This window comes from Podarcis cretensis, assembly GCF_951804945.1.
Source record: "Podarcis cretensis genome assembly, chromosome: 15".
Taxonomy (NCBI): domain Eukaryota; kingdom Metazoa; phylum Chordata; class Lepidosauria; order Squamata; family Lacertidae; genus Podarcis; species Podarcis cretensis.
The window spans coordinates 23,143,041-23,159,100 of record NC_137185.1 but is presented as its reverse complement, the minus strand read 5'-3'; the positions used below and the strand labels follow the sequence as shown (position 1 = coordinate 23,159,100).

The window sequence follows — 16,060 nt, the reverse complement described above, 5'->3', positions numbered from 1 at the left end:
CAGCCTTGTCATCAGCTGATCTGCACCTTGTGACCTCAGCAGATCCCTAGGGTATGTCTGTCAAAGTCTACCCCCAGAATAACCAGAAAGGAACTTCTTCACAGGGACAGGAGAAGGAATTTGGTTCCTTTTCACATTTCAGTGTCAACCTCCCTAATCTGCACCCCTTCAAACAAGCTGAAATGAAGCCAATATTTGGTGAAAACTTGTAGGACAGTTCTCTGACCAAATAGTGGATATAAAAATGTGCCTATGAGTGAAAATAACATGCAAAAAATGCATTGCATTAAGGAAAATTGCATACAGAAATGTGCACATTAGAAGAAATGTACACTAAAAGGTTGGTGTGTTTCCATAAGGACTTTTAAAAGGATCACAAACTGTTTCAGAAACACGGAGAACTGAATTTAAAATGGGAAAACTGAAGAAAACTGTAATCAACAGATTTGTCCACAGAATCATAAATCAAACAGCTCTTACCTTTGGAAAGTTCTTCCCACTCTGCTGGCAAGTTTTATAGTTTAAGTACGTACTGTATTAAGAAGTAGTTCATTTTGTCCATCCTGAATCTTACAAAATTTGGTTTCGTTGGCTGTCCCCAAGTTCTAGTGTTATGAGAGAGAGAGGAAAACATTTCTCTAGCCACTTCCTCCACCCCCTGCATCATTTTATCACCTTCTATCATGTTGTCTCTTTCCTCTAAACTGAAAAGACCCAAATGCTGTAACCTTTCCTCATATTGGCTCCATCATCTCTGTCCCTCACATGGCGGGCAGTCTTCACTAGGAGGAGTGTTGTATCCTCATCACCATGGCAACCAGGCCACATCTCCTCCTGGTACCCTATGGCAGCTGGGCCATATTGATGCTCCCCTAGGGCTGGTGTGTAGGTCTGATGAGGTTGCATTGGTCTACTGAATCTGTGTCTTCAAAGAGGTATCTTCCTGGCAAGGGTGATTGTTGACTGCTCTTAATCCCCATGGGTATTGTTGTTGTTGTTTAGTCATTTTGTCGTGTCCGACTCTTCGTGACCCCATGGACCAGATTATGCCAGGCACTCCTGTCTTCCACTGCCTCCCGCAGTTTGGTCAAACTCATGTTCATAGCTTCGAGAACACTGTCCAACCATCTCGTCCTCTATCGTCCCCTTCTCTTAGTGCCCTCAAACTTTCCCAGCATCAGGGCCTTCTCTTCTCATGATGTGGCCAAAGTATTGGAGCCTCAGCTTCAGAATCTGCCCTTCCAGTGAGCACTTAGGGCTGATTTCCTTCAGAATGGATAGGTTTGATCTTCTTGTGGTCCATGGGACTCTCAAGAACCTCCTCCAGCACCATAATTCAAAATCATCAATTCTTTGGCGATCAACCTTCTTTATGGTCTTTATGGTGAGAGCTGGACCATGGGTATTACCTCTGGCAATAGGGCCCTCCTCTTCCCCTGGTTTTCATCCAGTTCCAGGGTGGTACTGACAGAAAGAGGAGATAATGTTTCTACCACTACTGAGCTCTGCGGGTGCAGCTTTCTCCCAATTGAAGTGCAGAGTGTTTGAGGACCAGGACATTTGCAGGGAAACCAAAATGCTTGTTTACAAAGCTATTGTACTACCAACTTTACTGTACGCTTGTGAAACATGGACCACTTATAAATGCCATCTCCAACTCCTTGAAAGATTCCATCAACGGTGTCTCTGAAAATTTTTACACATCACTTGGGAAGACAGGTGAACTAATACCAGTGTGCTGGAAGAAGCAAAGATCACCAGTGTTGAAGCAATGATTCTTCAACATCAACTTTGTTGGACTGGTCATGTTGTGTGGATGCCTGCTTATCGTCTTCCAGAGCAACTACTCTATTCCAAACTTAAAAATGGAAAGTGTAATGCTAGTGGTCAACAAAAGAGGTTTAAAGACTGTCTCAAGGCAATTTTTAAAAAATATGTAGTATAAACACCAACAATTGGGAAACACTTGCCTGTGAGCACTCCAATTAGAGAACAGCCTTTGCCAAAGGTGTCATGGGCTTTGAAGACACTCGAACTCAGGACGCAAGGGAGAAACATGCTAAGAGGAACACACATTTGGCAAACCCTCACCATGATCAACTCCCGTCCAGAAACCTATATCCCCACTGTGGAAGGACATGTGGATCCAGAATTGGCCTCCACAGTCACTTACGGACTCATTGTTAAAACCGTGCGTCAGGTGCTGATGTGGTTGCTCAGGAGCAAACAGGCAAGATGCCAACCTGTCTTTTCCAGGCTTTATTATCTGTACAAACTATTTACAGTGCAGAGCGTCGCAAGTCCATGTCTGCTCAGTCGCTAGCAGAATCTGGGAGTGGACGGTCCTTATACCTTACCCAGCATAACAGCCGTGTGACCCCCAACTTTCTCCTCCCCTCTCTGCGCCGAAGACTACTGCACAGAACGGGCACTGGCAAAGGGGGACGCCTCTCCTCCGCTTTGCTCAGGCTCAGTGTTGGGGCTCTCCCTAGCATCTTCTGATCCTTGCACCCCCTCCCCAGTGGAGGTGTGGCATCCCTCCTCGCCAGAGGAAGAACTACTTCGCAAGATCTTCGGAGGCTCCCTGTAACACAACTGCCCTTCCACCTCTCGCCTCTGAGCTGATGGCAGTTCCCTGACACCGTGTTTATGGAAGACAATCTTCCTCGGCTATGAGTGATCGCCAATGAAGAAGATTCCAGCTCAAGTGAGCTCCTCTCAGCTCTTTAGATCTGCTTCTCTTCCTGTCTCCTTTTATCCTTCTGTTTCCCTCACAGGCATCTGTCAAGTATCCTCTCAGACCCCAACACCTCAGGCAAAGACGCCTATTCATGGGGGCAAGCCACTGTCATTTGCAGGCATTTGCGTTCTTTTGTCGGGGTCCTGGCCACTCATTCAGCAGCGATCAAGCCAGCTAGGCTCACAACAATATGATAAAATGAGATAAATCATTGCATTGCAGATGCACGGCCTCTTGGGGAATTATAATATCATGTGCGTAAAAGGCATCTAGAATGCAATCCGGACAAGGATAGCCTGACTTCTGTTGTCTGTGCTCTGGTAACCTCTGTATATTAGATTGCTGTAATGCATTACACGTGGTGCCAACTTTGACGACAGTTCGGAAATTGCAGTTGCTGCACAATACAGTAGCCAGACTGGTAGCCAGGCAAGACGGTCTGAACATACAATGCCAAATGTGGCTAGGATTGCACTGGATACCCATTAGTTTTAGAGCCCAATTCAAATGGAGAGTTTTTACCCAAAAAGCCTTTCATGGCTCAGGACCCCAATACCTTAGGGATTGCATTTCATCAGCCTGAGCCCTGCATTCATCTGAGGCCCTTCTCTGTGTGCCTTCTCAGGGGTGACTTCCCAGGGAGACATGCCTGGCATCATCACTATCTCTTTTAGATACCAGACAAAAAACTATTTCCCCCCCACCCAGGCCATTGGACCTCAATTTTCTGCTTATCTTTCAGTGGGGTTAAGGTTGAGTTTGATCTGCTCTTTTATATATATTATCAGTGAGCATTTTGGGTGATTTATACTCTTGTTTTTAATGTTTGCTTCTGAGAATCTCTTTGAATTAACCTTTACTGACTAAAGCAACTAAAAAAAAAATAGAATAATAATATAAAATATCAAAAACCAAAATAAGATGTATTGCTTGCAGCTTGCTTTGAAACTGGAGCTGGATTATTATGCAGTTTTATTCCAATAGAAATTCAAGTCTGGAGTTGTTCTGCTATGAAATTCACCTTTGCTGGTCTGGCAGGTTACTGAACTTCAGTAGGAATGGAGACCAATCAACTGGTCACTTGTTTCATCCATAGTAGCTGTTTCTCTTGAAATGCCATTTTTTGTTAGCCACGTTTAATGGAGCCTCAAAACAACATTGTTTCCAATTACTTTGCATTCCAGTGTATACATTACCCCCATGTTGTTGTTGCTGCTGTTGTTTTGGAGTTATTTTTCAGCAATTTTTAATAATAAATAATCTGTGTGGAATGTTGGATAAGCAAAGCATTATTGATGCTTTTAAGGGCTACTGTGCCTTAAATAAATAAATAAAAATCATGTTTTCAGGTTCTGTCAATGTTATTGCTTCCTGTTGAGCACAAACATCGGATTAGTCTTCAATTTTATTATGAAAGGAAGAAGAAAAGAAAACTCTCATCATTTTGGGAGGAGCAGAAGTTGATTAATTGAGGGATTCATCATTAAATCCCTAGCAATTGTAGAGAGAAAGCAATGAAATAGGTCAAATCTGGAAGGAGAAAGGCGTTAATTAACATTGCAGGGGTCCTTTTGGAATGCAGCTTGTTAGTAGATATTATAGAAAGATCTTGGTCATGGTGAAGGGCATTGCTGGATAATAAGTGTTTTATGGAAACACCTTTTTAAATACATTTTTAGCTGATTGTGGAAAAACAATGCCTCAGCAAAACTGAAAGTTCCAGCATGACCCAACATGTCTTTGACCAGAATGACAAGAATTAAGGCTCACCTGAGAGTTAAGGAGATGCAGACGCTGCTTCTAAGCACAGAACCTACCTAGTATCAATGGTTATGTTGTAGATTTGGGTTTAGGTCTTTATAGCATGCAGCAAACAAGAGTTGCATTTGGCTGAGAAAGCAACACAGTTGTTAAGCTAGCGAAGTGCAAAGGACTATGGAAAAATGCTGTTTATTAAACAAAGACCTTGAGAATCAGCAGGATAATCAATTTATCTTGTTTAACAAACTTTGCCAGGGTAACCCGAAAAGGGTTGCTTTTTTTCCAACAGAGCTGCCTTTAATTACTTACAATGTTTTCTGCAGAACTCAGCAAGCTAGGATACCCATGAAGTGGCTTCTGTTTTTACAGTTCTGTGTGCATATTTTGAACCAAAATGGAATCCAGAGGGGAGATTGCGAGAAAGCATTTGCATAAGTTATTTCTTAAGTGTGGGCTGACACTTCCGTAGTATTTTATCTGCAGGCAGTCAAGAGCCTTGACCCTGAAATTTTCAGAGCATCTTCTCAGGTTTGCCCTTCACCTCTCTTGTTAATTGTGCCTTGAAGATGCAGGCTGTGAACATGAGAACTAAAGAAGTTATGGAATACTTTCTTAAGTTTGCTGGACACAGGAAGGTGCAATATACCAGGTCAAACCCAGGAAACTTCTCAGCCATGATGACTATGTTCGCTGCTTGCTGGGAATCACAAGTGGGGGAAATGCTGTCACCCTCCAGGCCCAGCTCTTGGGCTTCTTGAAGGCATGTGCCTAACCACTGTGAGAACAGGATGCTAGACAAGATGGGCCAGTGTCCTGGTCCACAGGGCTCTTCTTGAGTTCTTAAGAGATGCCAGGGACTGATCCTGGGACTTTCAGCATGCAAAAGCATGTGTTCTACCACTGATCTACAGCCTGCTGTAATGTGGTGCGCCTCTTTGGAACCAGTTGTAGATTCCAACATTTACTCGCCTGTTTGTCAAAGAGGTGGGCCTCCCCATGGTTCCATTGCAGATGAGCCTCCCCACCATTCCTGCTGAATACATATGACAGTGAGACTAGGCGTCCTACACAGGGGGAATGCATCCTGTTTCACTACTTGAGTTGAAGCAGGAAGAGCCACCATGCCCTGCACCATGCTGCCTCTGCCACTGGAGCAGAATTAGCACTGGTTATTGGCTTCCGATGAGATAATGTGAGTTCTCACAAGACTTTGGTGAGATCTTACCGGAAATTGGCATTGATGCCAGAACCATATCTCCACCAGTGGTGGAGACAGCAGAGTGAGTGAGGTGCCTGCAGTGGTGCCACCTTGGGGTTCCACTGCTCAAGGTGGCAGCTTCACCCCATTTCATGGGCAGGCCAAGCCTAGACCTACAATAAGTTATCCATTTTGACTCTGCCACGCTTTCACCATGGCTTCTAAATTAAGGCTGCTCCTAAAAACAACAACCCTCATCCAAGTTTTTCCTTATATTTTGGAGTTCTTAATTACTGGGTTTTGTTTCTGAAGAGGAAGTGAAGCATTAAGAATTACAACCTACTCTCTTTTTGGAAGACTAGGAGCATCAGAAGAGTTTTCCTGAATTAGGCCAAAGCTACAGCTGGTTCAGTAGGCTGCTTCCCACAGTGGCCAACCTCTGGGAAAGCCCCAAAGTAGGCCTTGAATGCAGGACTAATCTGGTCTTCAAGGTATTCAACCTCAGAATATAGAGGTTGCATATTGCTCAAAGCCATTGATTGACCTATGCTCTATGAATTTTCCTAATCTTCCTTTAAAGACGTCTAAGCTAGGAGCCATCACCACATCCTGTGGCAATGAATTTCATAATGAATAATGCACTCTGTAAAAAAAAAAAAGAACAAAAAGGTCCTTTCTTTTATCTGCCTGTAGCGAAGGATCAAGTTCATACTTCTATTTTGAAGATGCAGGTTCCCTGGAGTGTAAGATATGTGCGAAAAATTAAAACTGTGTTTCTGAGATACAGGTCACGAATTACAGAACCATACAGCAATCGTCTCTAAGAGATAGATTAGCAAAATGTAATTCTCAGGTTCCTCTCTCATATTACAGACAATCTGCCCAAGTCTCTGGAAGGAAAGTGCAAGAGAGCAAGCTCTCTTTATCGTTACTGGTGCTAGACCCAGGTGGAATCACCTTTCGCACCCCAGCAGGTGTTTCAGGTTAGCTTTCTTTGCCTTGTTTGGCAGGAGATACCTAAACAGCTGGAGAGGCAGGAGCAAAACACCAGCCCTGGGACAGTGCTAAGTGTTGCAGGAGTCTTGCTTAGCAGGTCACCTCTCAACAAGTTGCCAGCTGCCACTGTAAAGCAGAGTGGAACACCATACGTCACCATTAGGGTCAGAATGAGCTCCATCAGCCACCATAGCAGGATCATCCATTGGGAGGGATTCCATCCCCGCATTTAAACTTCCAGTGTGTTTAATTGCCAAGTTCATGGAACTCAGTTAATAACAGCCCTGTGAAACGTCGGCATCTTCTGAGCATGCAGAGACAGCATCAACATTTAATGACAGCCGAGTCGGGTCATCCTTTTAATTTCAAACAGTGGTCTGTCAAGGGACCCTCTGATGCAGGGAGCATTTTGTTCAAATTTAAGCAATCTTCTGCCTAGGAAGCATCCAGAGATACTGATGCTACTCTAATATGCTATGGAAATCTCCTGCTTTGCTTGTGTAGCAAGAAACTACAGATCTAGTGAAGTATGCGCGTAAGAAGTTGCACATCTGTTGGGACACAGAAAGCACAAAAATTCTATTTCAACTCTAACTACCTTCCCTTGTGACCTTTCGGAGCTGACGATGCGGAGGCATAACCGAAGCTTTGTGCTGATGTGTCAGGAGACCTCTGCAAGGATTGCGCCCAGGGCAGCTGCCTATTGGAGGAAGGGGGTGGGGTTGGGGGTCCAGAACAGGCAGAGGTGACATTCCAGAGCTGCAAACGGGTGACTCAAAGGGCAGGCATGTGGTCATAGCTGATGTAAATTTTGGCTTTCTCTGTGTGCGTTATTACAAGCCGTCACAAGGAACCTAGGAAGCTGCCTTAGAATGAGTCAGACTGTTGGTCCATCTAGCTCAGTAGAGCCTACACTGGCTGGCAGCAGCTCTCCAGGGTTTTAGGCAAGGGGTCTTTCCCAGCCTTACCTGGAGATGCCAAGGATTCAACCTGCGATTTAGCTTCATGCAAAGCAGATGCTCTACAGCTGAGCTACCATCTTTCCCCAGATGCCTTTTTTCAGTTAAAAAACTGGGCATAATCTCCCAAACAACTAAATATATAATGAAAATGCCAAGCTGGAATCAAGATCAAAAGCAGAAACCAATGCAAGGAGGCAGCATATTAGGCTGAGACCTCACACCAGGCTCACACAGGGCTTTGCAGATTCCTGGCAAACAGGAATTTATGCACAAGGGTCTTCTGACTTGATGTGCCAGCTAACAGGCCTCCCAGCCTAGATAGTCCCTTGAAGCCCAGAGCTCAGTCTGCCAGCCTTGCAATAGAAGCAGAGCACAAGTGATGCCTGAAGTTAGGCAATGGTGCCTGCCTACTAGGGGCTTTGGTTTGAGTCCCCCACGGGCACCTTACACTTGGGCCACCACATTCACACCATACATTTAAATCAGTATGATACAATTTTAAACAGTCACAGCTCCCCCCCCCCCCCAAGATTCCTGGGAACTGTGGTTTATTGAGGGTGCTAAGAGCTGTTAGGAGACCCTCATTCCTTTCCCAGAGCTACAACTCCCAGAGTTTTCCCATGAAGAGAGATTGCTAAATGGGAATTGTAGCTCTGTGAGGAGGAATAGGGGTCTCCTAACGACTCTTGGAAGGGACGCGGGTGGTGCTGTGGGTTAAACCACAGAGCCTAGGACTTGCCTATCAGAAGGTTGGCGGTTTGAATCCCCATGATGGGATGAGCTCCTGTTGCTCGGTCCCTGCTCCTGCCAACCTAGCAGTTCGAAAGCATGTCAAAGTGCAAGTAGATAAATAGGGCTCCCTTTACCTTTACCTTGGGTAACGACTCTCAGCACCCTTAACAAAGCACAGTTCCCAGAATTCTTTGGGGAAGCCATGACCATTTAAAGTGGGATCGTGTTACTTTAAATAGATGGTGTGAACATAGCCTTAGTTTCCTTTTCTCAGGATATGTGATGAGTAATGTAGATTCCTAGATGCAGCGGTGGAGCAAGCCGATCGGGCACCTGGGGCGGGGTGCGTGCCCTGTGCCCTGGGATGAGCCAACCACCTGTGGGGGTGGGGCCAGCTGGGGCAAGACACTGTGGGGCCTCCAAGGAGTCTGCTTGCCTCCTCCCACTCAGCCACCCTACAGCTGAGGAGGAGGCATGGAGCCTGCGGGCATCCAAGCCACCTCGTCACTCCCAGGAGAGACACGTGGCTCGGGCGCACTGCAGGCCGTGCAGTGAGTGCCACCCGGCATTTTGTCACCCCCCCTCAGTTGTGACACCCGAGGCAGATTGCCCCCACCGCAGCCCCCCTTCCTCCGCCCCTGCCTAGATGCTCCAGGTATGCCTGCAAAACCAACACTAGCTGTCTTTTGGCTCAAAGGCTTTGTGTTACTATCAAGGGCCTTTTGCCTTTTAATTCATTCCAACACCTTTATGCAATATGCTGTGCAGACTGCACTTGACAACATCCTGCTCTGCAGATACGGCTGAGGTGTTAAATCAAAGCACTGGGTGCGGAGTTTTGCTGAAAAGAATTCCTTTGCCCCATCTGTCACACAAAATCCAATAAATAGACACAATGTGAGGTTAGGGTGAGGGTTGCTATGAGCTTACCAGGAAACCGAAGATGGCACCCACCTTTGATCAAGATGAACCTGCTGCTCCATTCCTGCATCCCACCAAACAGAGCTCTCTTGGGCTTGAAATCTCACCCACACTGAACTTAAAGGATACTGATGACAGGACTTTTGTTTTGTTAACAGCAAGTTTCACCATTTGGAGCAAACTGTCCTGTCTCCCTTTATGTCCTGGATGCGACCTCTCTGCTGCTTTCTTAATGAATTTCACACTTTCTAAAAGGAACACTGAGCCAGATGCCCAGATGCTGCAAATCCTCTCATTTTTCGGGACTTTACTGAGCTGCACATATTGTAAAACTTATGCAGACATTTTGACCCCGTCAAACAATCATAGCTCACCAGGAGAAATAAAACCTGGCGCTTTGGCTTATGTGCTCTGGGTCTTGATGGAGGATGGAAGGGTGCTTGTTATTTCTTTGTGTGAGGTCTCCGTGTGTGGATGTTCATGTTTCTTTGTTGTCAAAACTGATGCTTAAAAATAATAGGGCTTTTTTAAAATCTGCGCCGCCACAGGCAGGGCTGCCTTTTGGAATTATTATAATCTGCTTCAGTATACACAGAGTTCTACATAAGACTGAATGCGAAACCAAGATTTTGTAATGGGGGCAGAGAAGGGGGGACTTCCATGGGGGTGCTATTTCTCCAGTTTTCCACTGGTTATTGCAGAATCAAAGATACGGCATTGCACCAGTTTTTGATCCCTGTTTAGGAGCTGGTTGGCAAAAGGGGCAGTTTCACCCAGAGTAGACCAGTGGAAACTAATGGACCTAAGTTACAGTCATTAATTTCAGTGGGTCAACTCAGTGTAGGGTGAGCATTGGCTAGAATCTGGACTCTATAGCTCTGGCTACATCTTCAAGGGGGCCCAGGAGATTTGATTATTGGCATGTGTTAAAGGACACACGATGGTCATGACACTATATATATATATATATATATATATATATATATATATATATATATGATGATAGATGATATATATATGATGGTAGTGCTTCAGAAACAATTATAGGCAGAATGTCTCTCTGCAAAAGCTGAAGACAGGTAAAGGTGGTGGTAGTTGAGCAATGGGATCCTGCAAGGAAAATAATTGCACAAGCTTGGCACCATCAATGAGAAGGTCCTTCTTGATGTGCCCACCCACCACGCCAAAGACTGGGGAGATTGCTGTTACCTCCTGCACTTGCATTCTTCCCACAGGGATCTGGTTGGCCAGATTGCCAGGACAGGATGCAGGAATAGATGGACCCTTCTTATGTCCCTATGCAAGGCAACTATGGGAACACAACGAGGGCCTCTCCTGATGCCCAAAGTGCACAAATGGGCTCCTAGGGGACGAGACCAGGCCTCCAGGTATCTAGGACCCAAGCCATTTACAGATTTAAAGCTCAGGGTGTGTAAAGGAGGGCTTCTGTACTTGGCCCCGCTTTAGCTGCACCTTTAGAAATAGCTCAAGTCATCTTTGGATGACCAGACTGAAATATTGCTGCTGTCTTGACCCGTGTGCTATGCTCATGTACCGCCAGCTTCTTCTTTTTATCTGGTTTTTATTTTATGTTATTCTCCTAGAAGGGCAATAAAGGAGATGTTCACACAAGCCAAGACTTTTGTTTTCTCTTCACCTGCTTTTTATAGCCGTCTCACAGAGAGTCGTCTTTTGTAAGCGGGTGATGGCTTGAAAGGTTTTGCAGGCCCTGATCAGAAAGGAGATTGACTCGGTGTATAGATAGTGCATAAATATATAGATATATAGATATATATAGATACATAGGTACATAGATATATAGATAAAGATATCTGGCAGCAGCGAAAGGATCAGGCACCCAACACTGCGAGGTGCACATACAACACACCTGTCATGTCATGTTTACAACTTGGGTTATGAATCCTGGGTGATAAATTCCCCATTTAATGTCTCACAAGTCTCTCTACAGCAAGGAGCCCATGAAGCCCAGGGGCATGAAGTGCAAGGTAGTGTATTCAGCAATCCATTTTCAGAAGCAGCACAGCTGCCTCATACCTTGCAAGTAATACTGACAATAAGTGAGGGAGGCAGTGTGGTACTCCCCATTTTTAATTCTTTCTCTCTCTTTTTTAAGCAATTCCAACCCATTACAAGAAAGCGATAGTAATAAAAATCATATTTAAAATTAAAATCCTTATCTCGGTTACATGATGATTAAATTGGAAAGAGTTTTTAAAATATTAATTTGCATTGCACCATTGACAGCTCTTATTTTTCATCAAAGAGTGCAACATCTCCTCCTCCGTTTGTGGGTGAGCTGAGGGTAGATGCATCTCACGTCTTCATTTTCTGCAAGGTCTTTCTTAGCTGAGGGAGGTAATGGTGGCGGCAGCAGCTGCAGCAACTTCCCATTGAAAATTATTTATTGCCCCATGGGAAATGATCACATTACCCTCCAGCCAGTGGAGGCAGGCCCAACAAGGTGAATGGGGCATGGCCCTACCAACCTCTGTCTGCCCTCAGTCAGCCCCACCCTGCCTCCCTCCCTCCCTCCCTACTTCAATCCAATCCAGGGTGTTGGCCCCATGGGAAATGATCACATTACCCTCCAGCCAGTGGAGGCAGGCCCAACAAGGTGAATGGGGCATGGCCCTACCAACCTCTGTCTGCCCTCAGTCAGCCCCACCCTGCCTCCCTCCCTCCCTCCCTACTTCAATCCAATCCAGGGTGTTGGCCCTGCCTGTCAGCTTTCTCAGTGTTTTCCCTCCTAGAACTCAGCAAGGGGTAGAAGGAGGAGAAGAGTGAGGAGGAGGATGGAGACAGAAATAGATTTAATTGTGTCTGTCTGTCATTGACTCTGGACCCCCCTACTGCTGGTCTTCCAGCCTTGTGTCTATACCAATTCTGATGATCCCCAACCACCACTGCCCCCAGCAATGGTATGTCATGGTTTACGAACATGGAAAGCTGCCATGTACTGGGACCCAGTGTGGTGTATTGGTTAGAGTATCAGACTAGGACCTGGGAGCCCAGGGTTCAAACCCCTACTCAGCCATGAAGCTCACTGGATGACCTTGGGCTAGTCGCTGTCTCCCAGCCTAAACTACCTCACAAGGTGGTTTTGCAGATTAAAAGAGGAGGAGGGGAGTCATGTACACCACCTTGAGCTCCTTGGAGAAGAAGGGTGAATACAAATAAATGCAATAAATAAATGAATAATTCAGACCATTGGTGCGTCTAGCTCAGAACTGCCTGCACTGACTGACAGCATCTCACTCTCTAGGGTTTCAGGCAACGGGAGGTTCCCCCAGCCCTACCCAGAGAGGCCATTGGGGATTGAACCTGGGATCAATCCACCACTGATCCACCACTGAGTCACAGCCCTTTCCTGAAGGGTCCTGGGAACATGTGGCATCTGTTTCCTTGGGGGAAGGTATTTGCATGTCCAGCACTAGGTAGTTTTTTCACATCCTGCCTCTTGTACCTGGGCAGCAATGTAACTGGACAGCATCCATCCTGGGATGCAGAGGGCATTGCACAGCCCATAGTCAAGTCCAGGGAGGGAAAGATAACTAAAACTAACCCACGGTTCTTGTTGGATCATAGACCTTCAGATGCAAAGGAGTCATCCCACTCTCCTCCCAAGCTTTGATTATATTTTTACAACTGCCTTGATTATATTCTGATATAGAAATGTGAGGGAGAACTGTCAGAAACAAATCTCAGGGGATAAGCAGCTCACAGCGGCTCCATCAGCCAATCAGTGTCATGGGCTTCATTAGTGCAAGGAGAACGCAGTACAGAGCTACAAAGGCTGGAGCCATCTAGGGATATTCTGGCTGAGTCTGGCAAAATGGTAGTCAGAGGAGCAGAGATTCAGGACCATGGAGAGCTCCTTGTAGAACCAGGTAGGACACACTGGGCTCACTCAAGCTTACCTTTGCTCTGCATATCTAGGCACATGTCTGAGCCTTCCAGGTCCAGGTCTGAGCAATATGTGGAAAACCCAAATTGTTGTTTGCTCTGGTCCATTGGTAAAGATCATGTTTCCTTGGGGAAAGTGTTATAGCAGGGTGGGACGGCAAAAGCACATGGATACAAGCTGGTGAAGTGTGGGCCTCTGCCTAGAAAGTGCAGGGCAAAATATAAGTGTGGATAAGCCCTCAGGGTTCGTCCAGACTTTCTTCTGCACCATGCTTTCAGATAAAGACCCACACTTTCCAGGTCCGTATTTGAGTGTTTTTCTTTTTGACCCTGCCACTTTTCCTGGGAAAACCAATTCAGTGGTAAACAGTGGGCTTTCCTAGGGAAAGCAGTGGAACAACAACAACAACAACAACAACAACAACAACAACAACAACAAGCCACTTGGACACAGACCTTAAAAGCACAGACCTATGCCTGGAAAGTGCAGCGCAAAAGGAAATCTGGATGAGCCCTCACCTAAATCTGGCCTTCACATGTAGCAGAATGAGTTGGCAGAATCCTGAGATGATGGAGACTCACTTCAGACTGTAGGTAGGGTTGCCTTGTTATTGTTTTCCCACGTACTAATTAGGGCTGTGCAAGGCACCTCTGACACAGTTCAGGCCCCAATCTGGGCCAGACCTGACCCAGGCCCCAAACCCAAATTAGGGCTTGGAGAGCCCTAATTAGTACATGGGGTGGCAGTGAGAAGGGTGGGGGAGAAGATGGTGATAGTAGAGACTCGTGCCTGGACCATCTCCTGCACTCCCTTTCCCCTGCCCACAACTGCATGTTTAATCCATGTTTTAAATCCTAATTAAACATTCAGTTGGCAGCAAGCAGGTTGAGGGGACGCAGGTGGCGCTGTGGGTTAACGCCTCAGTGCCTAGGACTTGCCGATCGAAAGGTCGGCAGTTCGAATCCCTGCAGCGGGGTGCGCTCCCGCTGCTCGGTCCCAGCGCCTGCCAACCTAGCAGTTCGAAAGCACCTCCGGGTGCAAGTAGATAAATAGGGACCGCTTATCAGCGGGAAGGTAAACGGCGTTTCCGTGTGCGGCTCTGGCTCGCCAGAGCAGCGATGTCACGCTGGCCACGTGACCCGGAAGTGTCTCCGGACAGCGCTGGCCCCTGGCCTCTTAAGTGAGATGGGCGCACAACCCCAGAGTCTGTCAAGACTGGCCCGTACGGGCAGGGGTACCTTTACCTTTACCTTTAAGCAGGTTGAGAGGGAAAGGAGATGGGACCTGGGATTTGTCCACACCGGGTGCACAGCCCTAGTACCAATCTTCCTGACAGTATCAAAATACCAGCCCAAACCACAACAACCCAGTACATCAGGAAGAAAGGTTCCAGCCCTTCCTGAGCTACTTGTCAGGTTGCAGAGAGCATTGGGTTTTTCCTCCCCTTATAACACAGAGTATTACACATTTGTGATTTCTCCTACCGACATGAAAGACGCCATCCATTATTCCATCTCAGTGCTATTCCATCTCGTGGCCACCTCATTCTGCAACATGTGTCACCCAGGCCAGAGGAGCTGGGAGCCATTGCTCCCATGTGCATCTGGAGCTGGCTAGCAATTTACATAGTTCTGCAGAGAAATGTGTGTGTCAAGAGCCATCTCTCTGGAGGAAGCCTCCCTGGAAGTTAAAGGGGCCCCATTCTATTATACAGCATGTGAGTATTCCAGAATTGGGATACCTCTTGCAGCCTTTGGGCCTGGAAGGTTGGAGGAGGAGGTTGCTCTGTGGCTACTGATGGTTTGGAGGAAGAGTTTCCTGAGTCCAAAGAGGGGCTAAACTATCTCCTCTGGAATCAGGGATAGAGTTCTCACTCTCCAGTGAAGCTTCTATTGAGATCTTTGGAGTCTGCTTCCTGGAGGGCTTCAGGACTCAACTGTCTGCATCTTCACAGCTCAGGACTCTTGGGTAACCTGGAGTGAGTCACTGTTTCTCAGTTGAACCTACCTCACAGTGTTGTTGTGAGGCTATCTACACCTATGGCATTTGGAATTGGCCTCTTGCTAAGTCTGACCTCTGCATGAGAAGTCTTTTGGGGACCAGTAACTCCATACTCCTTTGCTGCCTTCTGCCCTCATATCTCTTGGGGAAGAGATATTGATCTTCACTATGTTCTCTTCTTTTTAGAAAGCTGATTTGGCAGTGGCTGGCCTGACGATTACAGCCGAACGAGAGAAGGTGATTGATTTCTCCAAGCCGTTTATGACTCTGGGGATTAGCATTCTTTACCGAGTTCATATGGTAAGAGACGTCTCTTAGAAATGTTTCTGCTGTGAGAGATACCTGCATGCAAACACTTTCTGGCTAAGGAAGGGAACAAAGACTTGTGGAAACTTTTCACTATTTAGTCATTTCAATTCAAAACATGGCAGAGTCAGCTAGAGTTGGACATTTCACCAGGAGGACAAAATTTGGTCAACTCACTCATCAAATTTTGTCAAATATGGTCCAGTATTTTAAAAGCATCAACAATTTTTTATGAATTTATTTTTATTGCTTTTCTTCTTAAGGTTAAACATACGCAACAACAGAAAATATGCAACAAAAACCTCTCCCCACTTAGTAACTATGGTGAAGCACAGAATATAACCATGTTATGCAACACATCAAAAAGCAGAGACAAGCCATTTTATCCAATGCAATAGATTAAAAATAGCCCAGTATCAGAAATCAAACCAAGCAAAATGTTCTATATGCTGTAGGAAGTCACCCGTTGTCTGTCTTGTCCATATGTATAACTAAACATTGACATTTTGCCATAAAGT

At 46.0% G+C, this 16,060-nt stretch overlaps 1 protein-coding gene and 1 long non-coding RNA gene across 5 annotated transcripts in view; both read left to right on the top strand.

The window, feature by feature from the left end:
• Positions 1-16,060, top strand: part of GRIK4 (glutamate ionotropic receptor kainate type subunit 4) — a 472,983-nt gene that overhangs the window by 411,689 nt on the left and 45,234 nt on the right. For all 4 annotated transcript variants that reach the window (XM_079954667.1, XM_079954665.1, XM_079954666.1 and 1 more), the window contains one exon: positions 15,423-15,536. In XM_079954667.1, the coding sequence (XP_079810793.1) occupies positions 15,423-15,536 (114 nt within the window). The remainder of the gene's footprint in view (positions 1-15,422; positions 15,537-16,060) is intronic.
• Positions 13,797-15,407, top strand: LOC307203806. The gene is made up of 3 exons (XR_013833370.1): positions 13,797-14,119; positions 14,496-14,956; positions 15,002-15,407. It is a non-coding gene; the product is annotated as an uncharacterized lncRNA (long non-coding RNA).